The sequence below is a fragment of the Nematolebias whitei genome, chromosome 8, assembly GCF_014905685.2.
Source record: "Nematolebias whitei isolate Nwh7 chromosome 8, NemWhi1, whole genome shotgun sequence".
Lineage (NCBI taxonomy): Eukaryota > Metazoa > Chordata > Actinopteri > Cyprinodontiformes > Rivulidae > Nematolebias > Nematolebias whitei.
The window spans coordinates 27989659-28006858 of record NC_056505.1 but is presented as its reverse complement, the minus strand read 5'-3'; the positions used below and the strand labels follow the sequence as shown (position 1 = coordinate 28006858).

The window sequence follows — 17200 nt, the reverse complement described above, 5'->3', positions numbered from 1 at the left end:
TCTTGTGCAATAAGTAACGCTTGGGGAATGTGTTGTGAATGACTTTCAGCTACAGCCACACTCAATTTTAGCGCAGTATCAGTAAAACTGACTGAACTATATCCATGTGTTAGTTGGCTGTGGTGGCCATCTTGAATTGGGATGGCACCAAAAATTAATTAGTTGTTGAAGATGATGATTATTTCCTGAAAGTCTAATTAAAATATATTCAGTGGTTCAAGAGACAGTCTGCTGACAGAGTTAACTAAATAATATACATTTTTTAAATCTTGTACAGTTTGTTAACGCTAAACTGCACCAAATATTAGGTCAATATTTGTAAAATGGACTGAATTGTGTCTTTTTTGTGCTTTTTTAAGGTCAGCTGATTGTGGCTAACCCTAAAAATAATGTAATGCCCGATCTCATACTAGATGTCACACTTCCAGTGAGTGTTGAGCATGACTAGCTACTACCACACCAAATGTTATTACTTTATCTGTAAAACTGACCACGTTGTAGCCATTTTGGTGTTAGTTCATGTCGATTAGCTGTGGCGGCCATGTTGACTCCAAAAGTTAAGCAGTTGTAGAAGTATATCAAATGATTACTTTCTGCAAGTTTCAGTACAATTTGTTCAGTAGTTTATGAGATATTTGGGTAAAAGCCACACAAACACACACAGGCACGGCCTTCGCCTTTCAGCTGAATGCAATGAAAGCGTCTTTCCTGGATCATGGAGAGCTCAGCCTCACTGCAGCTCTAAATGCTGCCTTGCATCTGTCTCGGCGCAGGACAATAATATAAGACAAAAGTGAAGAAGGATGACTCTTAGAGCCTCAAGTGCAGTACAGTACAGTCACAGTAATTTGTGCTCCGTCATGTTGGTGCACATGGGAAGACGTGAAAAGACTTACTGTGTGCTGAATAAGACCCAAACACAGTCTCAGAGGCAGGCGGATAAAAAAAATAAAATCAACCTGTAAGCTGTTATAAATGAGAGCAGCAAGGTACTGCAGTGTAAGAAATCTAAAACCAAACGCAACGTGTGAAAGGAGCTAAAACGAACAGAATGATGATGAAGCTGTGCAAATCTTAGATCTAAGATGGGGAACAAGGTGGAAAACGTATGAGCCAGGGGACCAATGATTAAAGCAATACAGATGTGCTGATTAGAAACTAGGACCAGGTGAGTGAGGAATGTTTTGTAAATGACTCTCAACTACTGCCACATCAGTTTTTGGTTTGTTATCTGCAGTGGTGGGATGTGAAGAAGTGCAAGTACTTTGTTACTTTGCTTAAGTACATTTTTCATGTATTGATACTTTACTTTGTTAAATGTGGTTACTTATGACTTTTACTCCACTGCATTTTACATTAAGTATTTTCTACTACACTACATTTCTATAATGTATTGTGTTAAATGTTACATTTACGTTACATTTTTTTTATTTGTTTGTTAGTTTGAGGGGAGCTGGTCCATTGAATCACTGCAAAATGGGCAGGTAATGTTAGACCCGCCTTCAAGAAAAGCTGGATCAATGATGTATATTCTACTTTGTAGTATATACGTCATTGAGCTGGGAGCACCCACAGCACCACTAACACACCCAAAATGGATTTCACCCTGGAGAGTCAGCCAGAAGATAAGTACTTTGTACCACCATGGCCTCATTGAAAGACTATTCAGTACAGCAGGACTTTTTTCCCTCCTAAAGAGACAGACTGGACTCAAAAACTTTGAAAACCAACTTCTTCTGAAGTGGAACAAGAAATTCTTGCTGCAATATTAAAATGTGTCACTTCATGGGATGTTAGGAGACAAGAGTCTCCAAACGTCTCGACACTCAGGTCCAAGTTTTGAAAATGGTGTCAGGAAGTTAAAATATTGTTCACTATTGACCCATTACAAGGTTGAATAGACAGTATTTTAACTAGTTGATGACAAACTGGAGATGAAATGATCAGAGCCTGTTCCTTTGTTAGGTCTAATGCGCCTTTTTCAGGCAGACAACTTTTACTTACATGCAGCTAAATGGACACATTGGTTTTACTTTGTGTTAAATAAAAACTTTCAAAGGTATAATCATTCCTCTTTCTTGTTTTGTTTAATGTCATTTAACTCTGCAGGTCACCCCTGAAATTCTGACGCACAGAATCACAAGTCCAAGTGTGAACTGTGTCACAGAGTAAACACAATAAAAACATGTATTATCTGCAGCATCATTCATTAAAATGACTCAACACTATTAATGTATTACAGAAAATATACATATGGTAGGCACACTTAATGATATTGTAGACCATTGGATTCGGTAATACATTCAGCAAGTACTTTTACTTTTAATACTTTAAGTATTTTTAAACGCAAGTACTCATTTACTTTTACTTAAGTAAAAATTTTCTCCTCCACTGGTTACCTGTTAAACTGATTTACCGGTAGTTACAGCTGTGTTTATGCAGGCTAACCTTGATTGGCGGTGGTAGCCATCTTGAATTGGACTTACTCCCTCCCTCTCTGTTTCATTAAAATCTAAGATCTGTGGAGCTGAAAGGCAGACACAAGAAAAGACAAAATCAGAAGACATGTTTTTATATTGCACAACAGAAACGGTTTTAGAACAGAAACAGTGGCACGACCACTCACTTTCCTCAAGATTTGAAGCTGACGACAAGTGAATTGATTTTTTAAAAACTTTTCATGTTATCATTAGTCATCCCTTAGTGTTGCACTCCCGATCTTGCTAATAAAAGCCCTCTTCTCATCCTGCACGTCTCGGCTGCAGAAAAGCTTTTTCACTCTCCGTGTCGATCCTGGTTGCCGGTCTTCTCTAAGTCCTGCCACTTACCCTCCGGACATATTGTGGCTGCAGCGTCCCTCTGTGCAAAGTCTGGCAGAGACTCAAAGCGGCACACAGACATGCACACGCAGCAGATTTGCCATATTTTCTGTTGATGACTTTGCATTCCCCCCCCCCCCCCCCACACACACACTACTCTGAGATTGAATTACAGTGATGGTGTATCAAATGCACCGGGCACTGAGTGTTTCCCAGTGTAATCATTACCACTCTGCTCAGTCTGCTCTGGCTACAGCTTCTTACCCTCCATCATTTACTACTCTTTCACCCCCATCCTGAAACTGCTCTTCAGCACACAAATCCTCCTCTTCTCCAGAGTGAAGTGCGGATCTTGCAGGGAAGTATCTCCTGCTGCCATTCACGCCGGAGTCTTACATGAAGTTCATCTTTCAGTATGTTTAGAAATGATGAAGTCATTTTGATCAAATGTTGACAATCTCACTGGCAGAGGTGGAAAGAGTAAAAAAAAGTGAATTGAAAATCTGTACTCAACTACAAGTACTGCTACACTGCTTAAATTGTACTCAATTACAAGTAAAACTACTGGTGTTGTAAAAATACTTAAGTAAAAGTACAAAGTACTCTTCTCAAAAACTACTCAGAGTATTAATTACTTTTTAACCAATTGATGTTTTGTTGTGTTGTTAATAGAAGTCATTCAGTTTGATTTACTGTTTATAATAAATATAAATATAATAGCTACATCCAAAGCACAGACTCAGACGCTCAGAAGCTCCTTCTTATTTTAGTACCATTTAAGCCGATGACAGTGACAGTATCTAAGGTCTTTGCATACTTAGCTAAACTAATAACCCACACATACAAACAATAAAAAAGCAACATCATACAGGTAGCTGTAAAACCTCATATACCACAATATGTTTTTAGAGATTAGATGCTGAAGTCTTGTGAGCTGCTGTCACCGTAGAGATCAAACAAAGTTTACATCTGGACTCTGTCTCCTTTTCATCCTCTGTACATGAAACATTCCTCCAGGTTTGGCCACGGGCACTCGTCCTCAGCCTTTACCTCGTCATCTTCTCTGTTGACAGTGTTGTCCTCCGTCTCCATTTTGGCTTTTTCTCCAAATCTTGGGTCCATGAATGACTCTACGGAGTTGTCCTTTGTTCACGTCATACTTGTAGTTAATTTGCACGTTCATGATCTGAGAGTCTTATTGGCTACAAAGATGCAGATCAATGGTTTGAATATTAATTCAAATTGCGACTCAGTATCTGATTTTAAAAGTAGTGAAATAGATTACATGGTCTAAAATGTACTTAAGTATGAGTAAAATTACACACTTGAAATAAATACTCATAAATGTACAAGTACCGAAAATATCTACTTCATTACAGTAATGTGAGTATTTGTAATTCATTACTTCCACCCCTGCTCATGGGATATCACAAGATGTCATTCTGAGAGCAAGTTTCTCCAAAAAACATCTTTAAATATCCAACCCACTGTGATGCACGGATCATATGTGGACTCACATACTGCGAGCAGTTCTTATGTTGCTCATAGTGTTCATTAAATGTATCACGCCGCCATAATGTGCTCCGTTTTATCTCTACAGATGTACTGAAGCACGTGTCAGCTTTGGTCCTTGATTCCTAAAGCTCGGGGACGGTTGGTTTGCCTAGCATCGTTTTGTTTGCTGTATGCACGTCGTGTCTGTTCCTGTTAGAACAACTCCTACCTCGGCACGCGTCAGCATACTTTGAGCTTGTTAATTACAGACTAGTAAAAAAACAAGCCTGCAGATCCATATTTTCTCTCTGTTATTGTCTTATTCTGTTCAGTTTGTGTACATAATTTGTTCGCACAGGCTTGGCAGGATGAGATGGTACTGACTGGGCTGAATTTGGCTGAGAAAACCGTGCTTATGCTCCCACTGAAAGTGGCAATATTTTCTCATGCTTGATTTGCAAAATCACCGACACCAAGCAGACTTTTGTTTACGACAATAACGGTAGATTTTTTTTGCTGAGACCAGTAGTTTGTTTGGCTCATGATGTCCATCGGTGTGTGGCTGTTTTATTGAACTCCATCACTCTGGCATTTGGAGTTCACGATGTCAGTGACAATATCATTGTTGAAAATGTTCATATTTTATGAGAAGCCTGACCAAAACGACACGACTAACACTCCTGATGCAGATTTATCATCTTCATAGTAAAAACTTGCCCGGTTAGCCCGTTTGGATGCACAGCTAACGTCTGCTTTTGTGTTTTTCTGCCTGTCCACTTGCAGATTGCAGCTGTGCAACATGACAGACACGGTGTTGAGCGGTGGCTCGGATCGCTGGGTGTCCAACGACAGGCAGAGGAACATGCACCCGAGGTGAGGGGAGTTTTCCGAACAGATTTTGTCTCTGCACACCTTATGAATGGGAACTTCATAATTAACTGTGGCATGCTTCTTGTTTCCCTCACATTCGTTTCTGACATGTGACTTGTGACACAGCGATAAAGAGCAGTAAGTAAATAAACATCTGCATTGTGTGTTTCTTTTTTATCTTGATAGAAAATGAGACATAACATAGAAAATGTATAAAGCAAAGTGGGACAGCAACAGAGAGACACTGGACAAATAGTAACAAAGTAACAACAGACTCATTACAATGTCATGAAGATTGGTCCAAAAAGTCATAAATTAAGAAACTAAATGAGCACTTTTTTCACAATATATATAAAATTTGTAAGCAAAATTTCTGACCGAATGCCATGTGACGTTCATGAAAGGTCTGTTTGGAGTGTAGAAGTCCAGCAAATGTTAGTCAATCAAATGTTTTGGTTCATATTTAAGCCCAGACCTTTTGAATTAAAAAATGCAGATTAGTTTTCACAACGTTTTCTGAGGATTCATTCAGGGTTCAGGATTTTGGGGGCATCTGTGGCTGAGTGGTTAGAGCAGTCGTCCTCCAGTGGGAGAGTTGGGGGTTCGATTCCACCTGGAGTTACATGTTGAAGTGTCCCTGGACAAGACACTGAACCCCTTGTTGCCTCCGATGTGTGTCCCATCAGTGTATGAATGTGAAAAAGCTCAGATTAGTCTCTACAGATTCAGATTATCTTTGTACATATATAGTAGAGTGCTGTATGAATGTGTGTGTGGAGGTAAATGAGGCACAGATTGTGTTGTAAAGCACTTTGTGTTTCTTGATTAGCTATAAAGTGCTATATAAGTACAGTCCAGTTACCATTCATGAAATTACCGTGCTTTGTTTTAATTGAACCTGCATTTCAGATTTCAGAACTGCCTATTAGTATATCTGGAAAACTGAATTGTTTGATATCGTTCAGGATAACCATTTTTTATGTTTAATTTTATAGCTTACAATTAGTTCCTTAAGTAAAAAAATAAAATGAATAATAATAATAGTACTAATAATAAAATAAAGTAGATGTGCCTTGATGTCCCATTGATATTGGGTATCAATAATAAGACAGGAATAAAGAAATCATATCAATATATTGTTACTTTAAAAATATGACAAGTATTGAACATAATATATGAAAATGTGCAAACAACAATATTTGCAATGACGTAATTATATAAATAAATAAATGCATATATACAAGTAAAACAAACCAAAACAGAAATAGGTGAAGTCAAATGTGCAGATGCAGGAATAGTTTGAGAGAGATGATTACTGACAGGAGGGGTACTCTGGAGGTTTTGACATTTATATAAAGACATGAGCTTGCTGATGAAAACAAACTAACCAAGCAAGAAATATGGACTAAAACAATAAATCCATAGGAGCATTAAAAACATTAAATAGTGCTTGCCTATCAAAACAAGTGCTTTGACTGAGGGTTGAAGCAGAACGTTTTGATGCATATTTGATCAGCAGGTTTCTCCAAAGTGTAATATTTTAGTTTTATCATTTCAGTTTAGCATAATTATTTTCTTGCACATAACTAAGGACATATGGAGATTTCTTTGCAGACCTCTCTTGTGTTTTGTGTTTCTAATGTGATGACATGTTGAGTTGTTTCGTCAGCTCTGTTCCAACACTGAACTGTTTCTCTGCATGTACACGTGTTGAATTTTAAAACCTTCAACTGAAGACTGTTGTGTTTGGCTAACAGGGGGAACTGGACCTTGCAGCCTGGTCCTGGTCCTGGTCCAGACCTGACAGATGAAGAGAAGGAGATTATCAACAATGTGATAGCCCGTGCTGAGAAAATGGAGGCCATGGAGCAGGAGAGAATCGGGTGAGTCCTCGCTGGTGTAGGTTAAGATAAAAAAAAAAAAAAAGTGTCACATTGAGATTAATGAAATGCATAAATTCTGGATGTGGGATAATTAACAGTGACCTTTTCAGAAAGATTTTCCTCTGTGCTTCCGCAGGCGCCTGATAAACCGCCTGGACGATATTAAGAAGACGGTGTGTGGAGACGGAGTTTCCCGCTGTCTGCTGTGTGGGGAGCAGCTGGGCTCACCTGGGGTCAGCTCAGTGGTGTGTGAGGACTGCAAAAAGGTGAGCCAATTAGACCACCAGCACAAACATGACGCTCCCCTGCTGAAATCCTGCTAAAACCAAAGAAAAAAACACATACAATCTTTTCCTCTACGTATTATGCCTATTTAAAAAAAAAAATTACAGCAAAATGAGAAGAGGTTATCGTTATTTTGCCTTTTTTTGTGTGTAGCACATGTGCACTAAGTGTGGTACACAGTGTGGAAGTCGGCCTCGCGCCGTGTGGCTGTGCAAGATCTGCAGAGAACAGCGAGAGGTGAGAGCCTGAAACCAGAGCAATAACAGAAAACAAACAGAAAGTCATCGAGCGTATACATCACATCCGATCTTCTATAATTCTCAGGTGTGGAAGAGGTCCGGTGCCTGGTTCTTCAAAGGTTTTCCGAAGCACTTCCTGCCGTCACCCATGCCCTTATCTAAAGCAAAAGAGGCTGGCGCCCCGGAGGCAGCAGACTTGAAGAAACCGACAGCCTCTGAGCCCCGAGAGGCAGTGAACCAACCACAACAACCAGGTAGACACGGTCACCTCCAGGCTCTTCTCTTCTCGTCATGAAAATTTAAACAGAGCAACGTGCAGGTCTTTATCTGACAGATTGTTTTCAATGTTCATCTCTTAGGTGCAAATCAAGCTCTTGCCTCTGAACAGCCAGTTTCAGGCAAGTTTGCTTTTTTAAATAGGGTGCTAAAGGTCAGGATGATTTTATCTCTACAAGATTTCAATGTAAAATCAACAGCTCTCTCTCTTTACATTTGCATTGCTTTAGAAACTCATATCTCCTCCTGCCTGATATGGCTTCACTTTACCTTCTTTTTTAACAGCGTTGAAAAGTATTGCATTTACTGTTAGTAGTTTCCAGATCAGGATAAGTATGAAAAAAAAAATCATTTGGTGAGAGGTCTGGTTCAGCACATGGACTCTTCTACTGTGATGCCTTGTTGCAATGGATGCAGTATGAGGTTTACCAGAGTTTTCATGAATATGCAGGACCTTTCCTGAAAAAAAGTTAATATGAATCAATATATACATTGTTCTATAAACTCTATATACTTTTCTGCACTGACATTGCCTTACCAGATGTGTAAGCTGCCCATACCATAGGCACAAATGCATGCCCATACCATCAGAGAAGCAGTCTTCTGAGCTGTGCGTTGATAACAGGCTGGATGGGGCCTTTTCTTTTAATATGAAGGACATGGCATTTGTGGGTTTCAAAAATAATTTAAAAATTTGACTACTCTGACCACAGATCAGTTTTCTGCTGCCTCAGCTAATAATAATTGAGCTTTATCCCAGAGATGATGACAGCATTTTTGATCTGAACTGTGAATGAACTGTCAATGATGGGACGCTCAGTGTCGTCACACTTTTGAATTTAGCAAAACTGTTTTGAAATAGTTTTATTATTTTTGTAAGTAGTTTTTTTCCCAGAATGGTGAACCTCTGCCCATCTTTACTTCTAAGAGATGCAGCTTCTCACCCAGTCCTCTTAATGAACTGTTGCCAGTTAACCTAAATAATTACCAGTAATAAAAATGTTCCTTCAAAATGCTTCTTATTGTCTCAACCTTTTTGCTATCAAATTCAAAATGCACCCCCCCCCCCCCCCACACACACACACACACCAAAAAGGTACAATTTTAGTTTAGTTTAAATATTTGGTATATACTGTACCGTATATTTTGTTCTATTATAAATAAAATATGGGTTTTTAAGATATGTGTATCGTTGCATTTAGTCTTAGTACATTTTGCACAATGACCCACATTTTTCAGGGTTGTACTTTCAAACGCAGCTGCTTGGAAGAAACACATTTAAAAAAATGAGTAAGTTTAACAAAGAGTGTGCTTTGCAGGTTCAAATCAGTTACCATGCTGCATATTCTGTATACAGCTTGAGATTCTAAGATCACACTGTTGAGAAATGAGGGAATTACAGTAGTTTTGGTTAAATCTTGAAAAAAAAAGTATAAAACATGGAATAAAATATTTATTTATAATTAAACATAAATCAAAGGGATTTATTCAAGGTTTTCCTTTTTTATTTTACCTAAGACGCTGTAATTCATTGCTTGCACCTTTATATACATTGTAGTTTTTGTTGTGTTTAATCCTTGAAGAAGGAAATGGTGCCCAGTCTTTGTTTTTATTTGTTTATTCGTTCAGTATGGAAATTTGTTGACACCGGGGACTTAAGGTTCCATCACCGCTGCTGTCCAGGCTCATCTGCAGCAGCTCTTACTGGTTTTTATCAAACAATTCATTTAGGTTATACTTATTAGATATGATCTAGTCAGATTTCTGTAGCAAACATGGTCAAGTAAATAAATACATTTTTAAAAAGTACCAGTGGAGAAAAACATCCAAAAGCGTCACGTTCAGCTGCCGTCAGACTAATGGAAAAATGTCCACGTGTAGAACGGACTCTACTGTCACTTTCTATAGTCTTCTATTTTTAGCTGAAATGGGTCGTACACAAAAGCATGTTTCTCCTTTTGTCACAGCTACTCGTGCTATTGGCTGTTACCAACTTTAAATAGTCTCCTTACAATGTTAAGTTACAAAAGGCCAAGAAAATTGCTTTAAGCTTTCACCCAGGGAAGTGAAACGTGGACGTACGATCTGACACTTTTATTTATCACAAATAACAAAACTCCCAGAGCAGCCGTGATTCCTGACAGAATATTACATGGAAACAAACAAACAAAAAAAGCCCTACCAAAAATAACATGTCAATCAAGTCATCTTCGTCGGTACATTCAGAACTAAAAGTTTGTGCTGTGAATGAGTCTCAGCTACTACCACACCAAACATTAGCTCAATATCTGTGAAACTGACTGAATTATAAACATTTTTGAGTTTTTACTAAGCTGTGGCTGTCATCTTGAATTAGGTTAGCTCCAAGTTATTCAGTTGCAGATCCATCCATCCATTTTCTTTACCCGCTTATTCCATTTTGGGTCACGGGGGTCGCTGGTGCCCATGTCCAGCAATCACTGTGCGAGGGGCGGGGTACACCCTGGACGGGTCGCAAGTCCATCACAGGGCCACATAGAGACAAATGAGACAAACAACCATTCACTCTCTCACTCACACCTAGGGACAATTTAGAGTTACCAATCAGCCTAACATGCATGTTTTTGGACTGTGGGAGGAAACCGGAGTACCCGGAGAAAACCCACGCATGCACGGAGAGAACATGCAAACTCCACCCAGAAAGGCCCCTGGACTGGGGTTTGAACCAGGGACCTGCTCGCTGAGAGGCAGCAGCTCTACCAGTTGCGCCACCGTGCTGCCTCAGTTGCAGATATATCTTTTTTTTTTTTCTTGTTCTTCTTTGTCTTGTTCTGTTCTTGTTCTTCTTATTGCTTTTTTTTTCTTGTTGTTGTTGTTCTTGATCTACTTTTTGTTGTTGTTCTTGTTCTTCTTTTTCTTGTTTTCTTGTTGTTCTTGTTCTTCTTCTTGTTTTTGTTGTTGCTGTTCTTCTTTTGGAGGACCAAGATGGGGTAGAGGCAGGGCAGCTGACTAGGGAGCAGAAATTCACGGCTCAACTCCCCATCATTCCCACATGTCGTGATGTCTCTGAGCAAGGCACCTAATTCCTAATTGCACCCGGGGCACTTACACACCTGCCCATTGCTCCACCTGGATAAATCTCACGTGTAATGGGTTAAATGCAGAAAACTAATGTTGCCATTGTATGGGAACATACAGTACAATGACAACAATCTCAGACTTCCCCTTCCTTGAAAAAGACCAATATAAGTGTTAGCTACTACTGTATTTGTTTGTTGATTTGACCTTCTCTGTCCTGCACCCTCACCTCTCGTTGCTCTCCTCTCATCATTAAAACCTCTCAGCTGCTTCCCAGATTTGACAGTGCCTCCCCACTGTTGCAGGGGAGACGATGAGGTCCTCAATTAAACCAGGCAGAAGTTGCACGCTGAGACAAAAATGAGCCTCAAGTGGTGCTGGTTTGATAAATCAGACAGTTTAATTTCTCACTCTCTGTAGGATTACCTGTGCAACTTAATCTACCAGTGAACAGAAGAGGCACACTGTGTAGCTGTTGCAAGTTCAGGCGTTGGGCTGCCACTGCTGCTTATGTAGGTCAATGCCTTTCCAACTAAGAAATCTGCAACATCAGAAGTGTCCAGAAAGACCTGGCATTGTTACAGATCCCGCTGCAGTAGCAGCTTAAAGTGGAGTGATTGTGCACTTCTCTTGCTCGCCGTGTGCAAGTCACTGCGTTTAACCTATTCATGCTTGGTTGTTGTTACAGAGCCTCAGGGCCGCGCTGGTTACCCACCTGTGGCCCCCAAACCAGTTTTGCGCATGGCTACAGGCGGGGTTGGCCCCGAGGAGGCCGGTCAGGGAGCAGTGGTGATGAAGAAGATGGTGCCCGTACAGAGCAGCAGACAACAGCCTGCTGCTTCGGCCACCATGACCCAGCAGGGTGAGAAACAGCACAAACACATTTTCTTGGATTTCTTACAGACAGTGTTGATCAATACGGCAATATTCAGCAGCAGCAGCAGCAGCTCGTCATTTTATGCTGCTTCAGATGACTGAATCTGTTTGCAGGTCCTGTAGCAGGAGATAAAGGTGCTTACGCATCAGCTGCAGCTCCTCCAGAGCAGAGAGCACCTCCTGCAGTCAGAGAGGACAGGAGGCAGCACACCGCCTATAGCGCTCCTCCCCCCCGACAGCAACCTCCCCCAGCTGAGGAGGAGGACGACGCCAACGACTATGACTCTGATGAAGCCAGTGAGTTCCCAGTCTTGTGATAAGTCTAGTTTTATTTCATTCTGTCTATTCCCAGTTTCTTCAATCACTACAGGTAAAACCCAAGTCTAATTATTTTTTTATTATAATCTCTCACTATGGATTAAAAGATATTAGTTGAAAATGTGATTTAAAACCATCTTATTGATTAATTTCTGCATTTGAATGCTTTTAAAAGAGTGTTAATGTTTTGATATATGATTGACTAAAATGGCACAACTGGTGGTGTATAGTGCAATAAACAGAAAAACAAATGCACTCAATAGTCAATAAGTAGTTTTTGTGTAGTGAAAGTGGATATATATTTAATCAATAATATGGAAACCCATATCAGAGAACTTAATAATCAATCATACATAAGTCTTTCAAAAGCTGCTCTAACATTTTAGTTTAATGATGAGAAAGCGTACCAGACTATCCATATTTTTATCCCATAGGGACAAATTGACTTTATTCTAAAGTGGGTTGAATATTAATTTTAGGTTCAGGTTGTTAGAGCTGTGCAAATTATTTGAGATGTAACAGGACCAACAAGTTATAAACTCCCTGTGGATTTAATCCCTGGTGCAAAGAGGCAGAGATAGTTTTATGTGCCTGTTTTCAGTGGACAGGTGAGAATAGTCAGGTTGTTGGCCTTTTTCAGCTGTTTTTTTTTCTTCTTCCAAATAGTGTTAATGTAACTGTGTTGATTATTAAAGAATAATAAAAGAACATGTTCCAGTTAATTAGGTTAGTCAGTTAGGTTACTGTTATTGAAGTATAATGTAAGTATAAATACAAATGTTTCCTTTTAGACTGACCTGGACTCTGTGGTAAATGCAGAATATTGACAGGACATTTTTATTAGATGTTAAGACAACAAACACCAGTATATTAGATATATGACAAGTTCCAGTGTCATTATATAACATGGCTTGAAATTTTACATGAAATTATAGAAAGTGGATGCTTTGACAGTTGACATTAAAACAGTTTGTTTTTTTTACTTTGTCCCATGACAGTACAAAGCATTACTGTTCATGTGGATTGTGAGTGTAAGTAAACTGTGATTTCACAAGAGAGAGTCAACTTTTTTTTTTCATTCAACTTTATTTATACAGGTTAATCCCATTGAGTCTCAGGGACTCATTTACAAGTGGAACCTGATTTTAACAAAGAGTAATGACAACAGTGGACAACAAAGACAATAGACAATCATAAAGGATCCATACAAATTGAGATTAAAAAAAAAATTTATACCCTTTAAGTAGAAAATGCATGAGCTTATATCTGCACAGTGAGGTGCAGTTGGGAAAACTTTATGACTGCACATCCCCTGCACGTTTTTACAATTTTTTTTTACAAGCACAAAAAACATCCTGCAAACTACTCGTGTTGCTGCGAGCTCTCCTGTTTTGGCACACTGATATTTCCTTCAAACCCCTTGCAGACCTGGCAGCACAGCACTGGACTTCATTCTTCATCAAATCAAATGCTGCATTTTTGCAGTTAGTGAGTCTAAGCATGAACAAGTTAATAGCCATTTTAGGATAATTAACAGATCGCTTTTGATTGAGCTGTTTCCCAGCATCTAGCCATGCCAGGCAATCAAACTCCTCCAAAGAAGATCTGTGTGGGCAGCCTCTCAAACTTTATTTTTTTCCTGCACTCAATGTCCTCCACAGAGACTTGGGAGTTTATTTAATTAATTCCATGCTTCTAATATTGTCCCACTGTTTATTTTAAGTGATTTGAAGCCTGTTCATGTTGTACAAGTGTCAGTTTGGACTGTTTGGTTCCTCCTTTCAGTCCATCATGACCATATTCACACTTTAATTCACAAGACGAGACCTTTAATTACCAGAGAACTGCTACATCTGTACTTGTAATTATTTAAAAGCAGGTTTTCTGCTTGTCTTAGTTTAACGTTACATCTCGTCTGGGTCTCTTTCAGCAACTCTGGGTTCCCTTGAGTTCAGTCTTCACTATGAACAAGAAAGCAACAGCCTCCACTGTAGCATCATCAAAGCCAAGGTACCGCAGTTGTCCTCATTCTCACACACAAAGGCGTGAGCTCAGTCAAGTGGTTCATGTGGAAAAGCTCCTGAATGACTCTTTAGCTGAACTGCTCTCCACCATTTGTAATCTCATTAACGCAATTCTCTTTCTTCTTCTCAGGGACTGAAGCCCATGGACTCAAACGGGTTAGCAGATCCATATGTGAAGCTTCATCTGCTGCCAGGGGCTAGTAAGGTAAAAAAAAAAAAAAAAATCACACATGGTTTTGTATGATTTAAGCCTTAATGATCTTCAAAAAAAAAAAAGATTGGTCATTTTAGCCCAATTTGGTTTGCAGAAGAGTCATCTCTTGGATTGCTCACTCCTGACCCCCTGTGGTCATTGACAAAAATAACAGGAATTTGAATGAATATTTCTGAAAAGTATTCATTCTCCTTATCTATTTGCATCCAACAGTCCAACAAGTTGCGTACAAAGACCCTGAGAAACACTCGAAACCCCATGTGGAATGAGGCGCTCACCTATCACGGCCTAACAGAGGAGGACATGCAACGCAAGACCCTCAGGTGGGCAATTCACCGCGCAGTCACACTCCACCGCACCAACTCCGTTTGCTGTCTGTAGAGGCATTTATGACTATGATTAACTTTTGTCTTCAAATAATTTTCCACAGGCTCTCCGTCTGCGATGAAGACAAGTTTGGGCACAACGAGTTTATCGGGGAAACTCGGGTGGCACTGAAGAAGCTGAAGATGAACCAAAAGAAGAACTTCAACGTCTGCCTAGAGAGAGTCGTACCTGTGAGTGAGGCATTCAAAGAACCAAACGACCCTCGTTCTACTCGTCTCGGTCTCTTACTGACCCTGCTGTAATCTCGTTCCTCCTCGCAGACCAAGAGAACCGCGACAGCCGGAGGAGCCAGAGGGATAGCGCTCTACGAAGATGAGGCAATGGCTGTTTTCGAGCATGTCTAAACGTGACAGATTCCTCCAGAAGTTCATACAGACCTTACATTCCTGTACGAGTATTTTCTCTTTCTCTCCTTCTGCTCTGTTTTAGCCGGGGAAAGATGGCACGGAGGTAGAAGAGCGCGGCCGGATTCTGATCTCCCTCATGTACAACTCTCAACAGAGTCGTCTCATGGTGGGAGTCGTGCGCTGCGTTCATTTGGCTGCTATGGACGCTAACGGCTACTCCGACCCATATGTCAAAATGTAGGTAGAACTGATGGGGAAAAAAAACGTCATTCTACGCAATAAACAGCATGAATTACATGTTATGTACGTGTAATTTTACAGTTGTTTGAAACCTGATATGGGGAAGAAAGGCAAGTGCAAAACACAAATCAAGAAGAGGACCTTAAACCCAGAGTTCAACGAGGTTTGGAAAAAGAAAAGTTCATCAACGATTTATTCATCTGGTCATTTTGCTAAATCTAATTGTTGCAATCATTAAAACAAACAGTTACATAGAAAGTGTATAATGTCTGCATCAAATTGTAGGAGTTTGGTTTTGAAATCAAACACAGCGAACTGGCCAAGAAGACATTAGACGTCTCAGTGTGGGACTACGATATTGGGAAGTCTAACGATTACATTGGTAAATATCAGAACAGTGTCACTGTTTTTTATGCATAAAAAAAAAAAAAAGAAATTCTCACCTGCACGTCTCCCTCCCTCCTGACAGGTGGATGTCAGCTGGGCATCACTGCCAAAGGGGAGAGGCTGAAGCACTGGTACGAGTGTTTGAAGAACAAGGACAAGAGGATCGAGCGCTGGCACACCCTGCTGAACGAGAATCACGTTGTTAGTGATTAAGCACAGAGCACGAGCTCACATTTATCCTCCCCAGTTTATTTTTACTTCCTGCTTAAACGGATAACAGTTCTCTGAAGTGGGGTTCTGTGGATAAAATCTCTACAATTAATATGCACCGTGTTATAGATGGCTGCTTAAATGACCTCCGTTTGGGGTAAAAGGGTTTAATTTTGATTGGAGTAACAAACTAATGGCAAGTCCAAGCAGCGTTAAGACCAAAGTGGATTTCTGGTTACTTAAAATAACGTCATTCTCCAAAACATTTTATAGAGGATCATGCAAACCCTTGTACTAACTGTAGCACTTCCTGTTCAGCCTTTGCTAGCATTAATCGGTGCAGCCACTTTGAGAGCGTCAGCAGAGGAGTCGCTGCACGATGTGTCCTAGTAGATTTACCATAGCTTCCTGTAGTAGAAACGTGTTGCAGTAAAGCTGCGTGCTTTTACATCTTTTTCATATTTTCTTTGCAGAATTCTGAAGAACTCAGATGTGTAAATAATAGTAGTATCATGAAATGACTGTCTTTAGTGATGACTTTGAAACATTTGACCTATGTATAAGTTTCCAGTGATGATCACAATACCTATCATTTTTTTTTACAGTATTATTTCACACTTTAAATTAGGCATGAAAATACTTTGTATATAAATCAGTGTTTTTTTGTGTGTGAAAACAAGCCATATTAATTTAGGTTTCAAGATTGTTTTATTATCACAGCCCTCTGTTTGAAAACCTAATCTAATTATGAGTTGCCTAAAGGTTTCTACTACTTATGTAAATATTCATTAAATTGTGTTCACTTTGTTCTTGGCCCTGCTTGGACTAGTTGTTAGCCCATAAATCTGCTCAGAAATAAACTATTTTTCCAAACTAAGGGCCATCAAAAACTATCTACAACAGGTAAGATAATAATAGTGCATATATAGTATTTTCTGCAGAATCCCCCTTCAAACAATCTTAGCGGTTGCTTTAATATTTATTATTCATGACACAGGCACTGTTTGTTCTTACCCCTCATTCAAAACTTTTATTTATTTAAATAGAAGTCGTTTCTCTGCCTGTGCTGATACTTAATCATGAAAATGGTGAATTTGTATGTTAAATAACCTAAGCAAGACATATGTCATCAAACAGCTGCACAAAAGCCCTCATATGGATGAGCGATGGTATGTAAATGCAGAAAACGTGGCACATTCTTCATGAAAAATAAATGAATTACACTGGTAGAGATGAAGAAAAGCAATATGCTATGGCATCGAGGTCAGAACCAT

The 17200-nt window shown here is 39.6% G+C and overlaps 1 protein-coding gene across 1 annotated transcript in view; it reads left to right on the top strand.

Annotated features, from left to right (window-relative positions):
• The window catches only part of LOC119413487 (rabphilin-3A), a 30702-nt gene extending 14483 nt beyond the window's left edge, over positions 1-16219 (top strand). Inside the window, exons 2-18 of the mRNA XM_037680541.1 lie at positions 5097-5186; positions 5310-5321; positions 6941-7066; positions 7203-7332; positions 7505-7588; positions 7676-7844; positions 11612-11785; positions 11914-12096; positions 14048-14127; positions 14272-14346; positions 14569-14678; positions 14786-14912; positions 15003-15059; positions 15172-15326; positions 15411-15492; positions 15615-15711; positions 15799-16219. Coding sequence (XP_037536469.1) covers positions 5113-5186; positions 5310-5321; positions 6941-7066; positions 7203-7332; positions 7505-7588; positions 7676-7844; positions 11612-11785; positions 11914-12096; positions 14048-14127; positions 14272-14346; positions 14569-14678; positions 14786-14912; positions 15003-15059; positions 15172-15326; positions 15411-15492; positions 15615-15711; positions 15799-15929 — 1866 coding nt within the window. The 5' untranslated portion in view covers positions 5097-5112 and the 3' untranslated portion in view covers positions 15930-16219. The remainder of the gene's footprint in view (positions 1-5096; positions 5187-5309; positions 5322-6940; positions 7067-7202; positions 7333-7504; positions 7589-7675; positions 7845-11611; positions 11786-11913; positions 12097-14047; positions 14128-14271; positions 14347-14568; positions 14679-14785; positions 14913-15002; positions 15060-15171; positions 15327-15410; positions 15493-15614; positions 15712-15798) is intronic.
• The last annotated feature ends 981 nt before the right edge of the window (positions 16220-17200 follow it).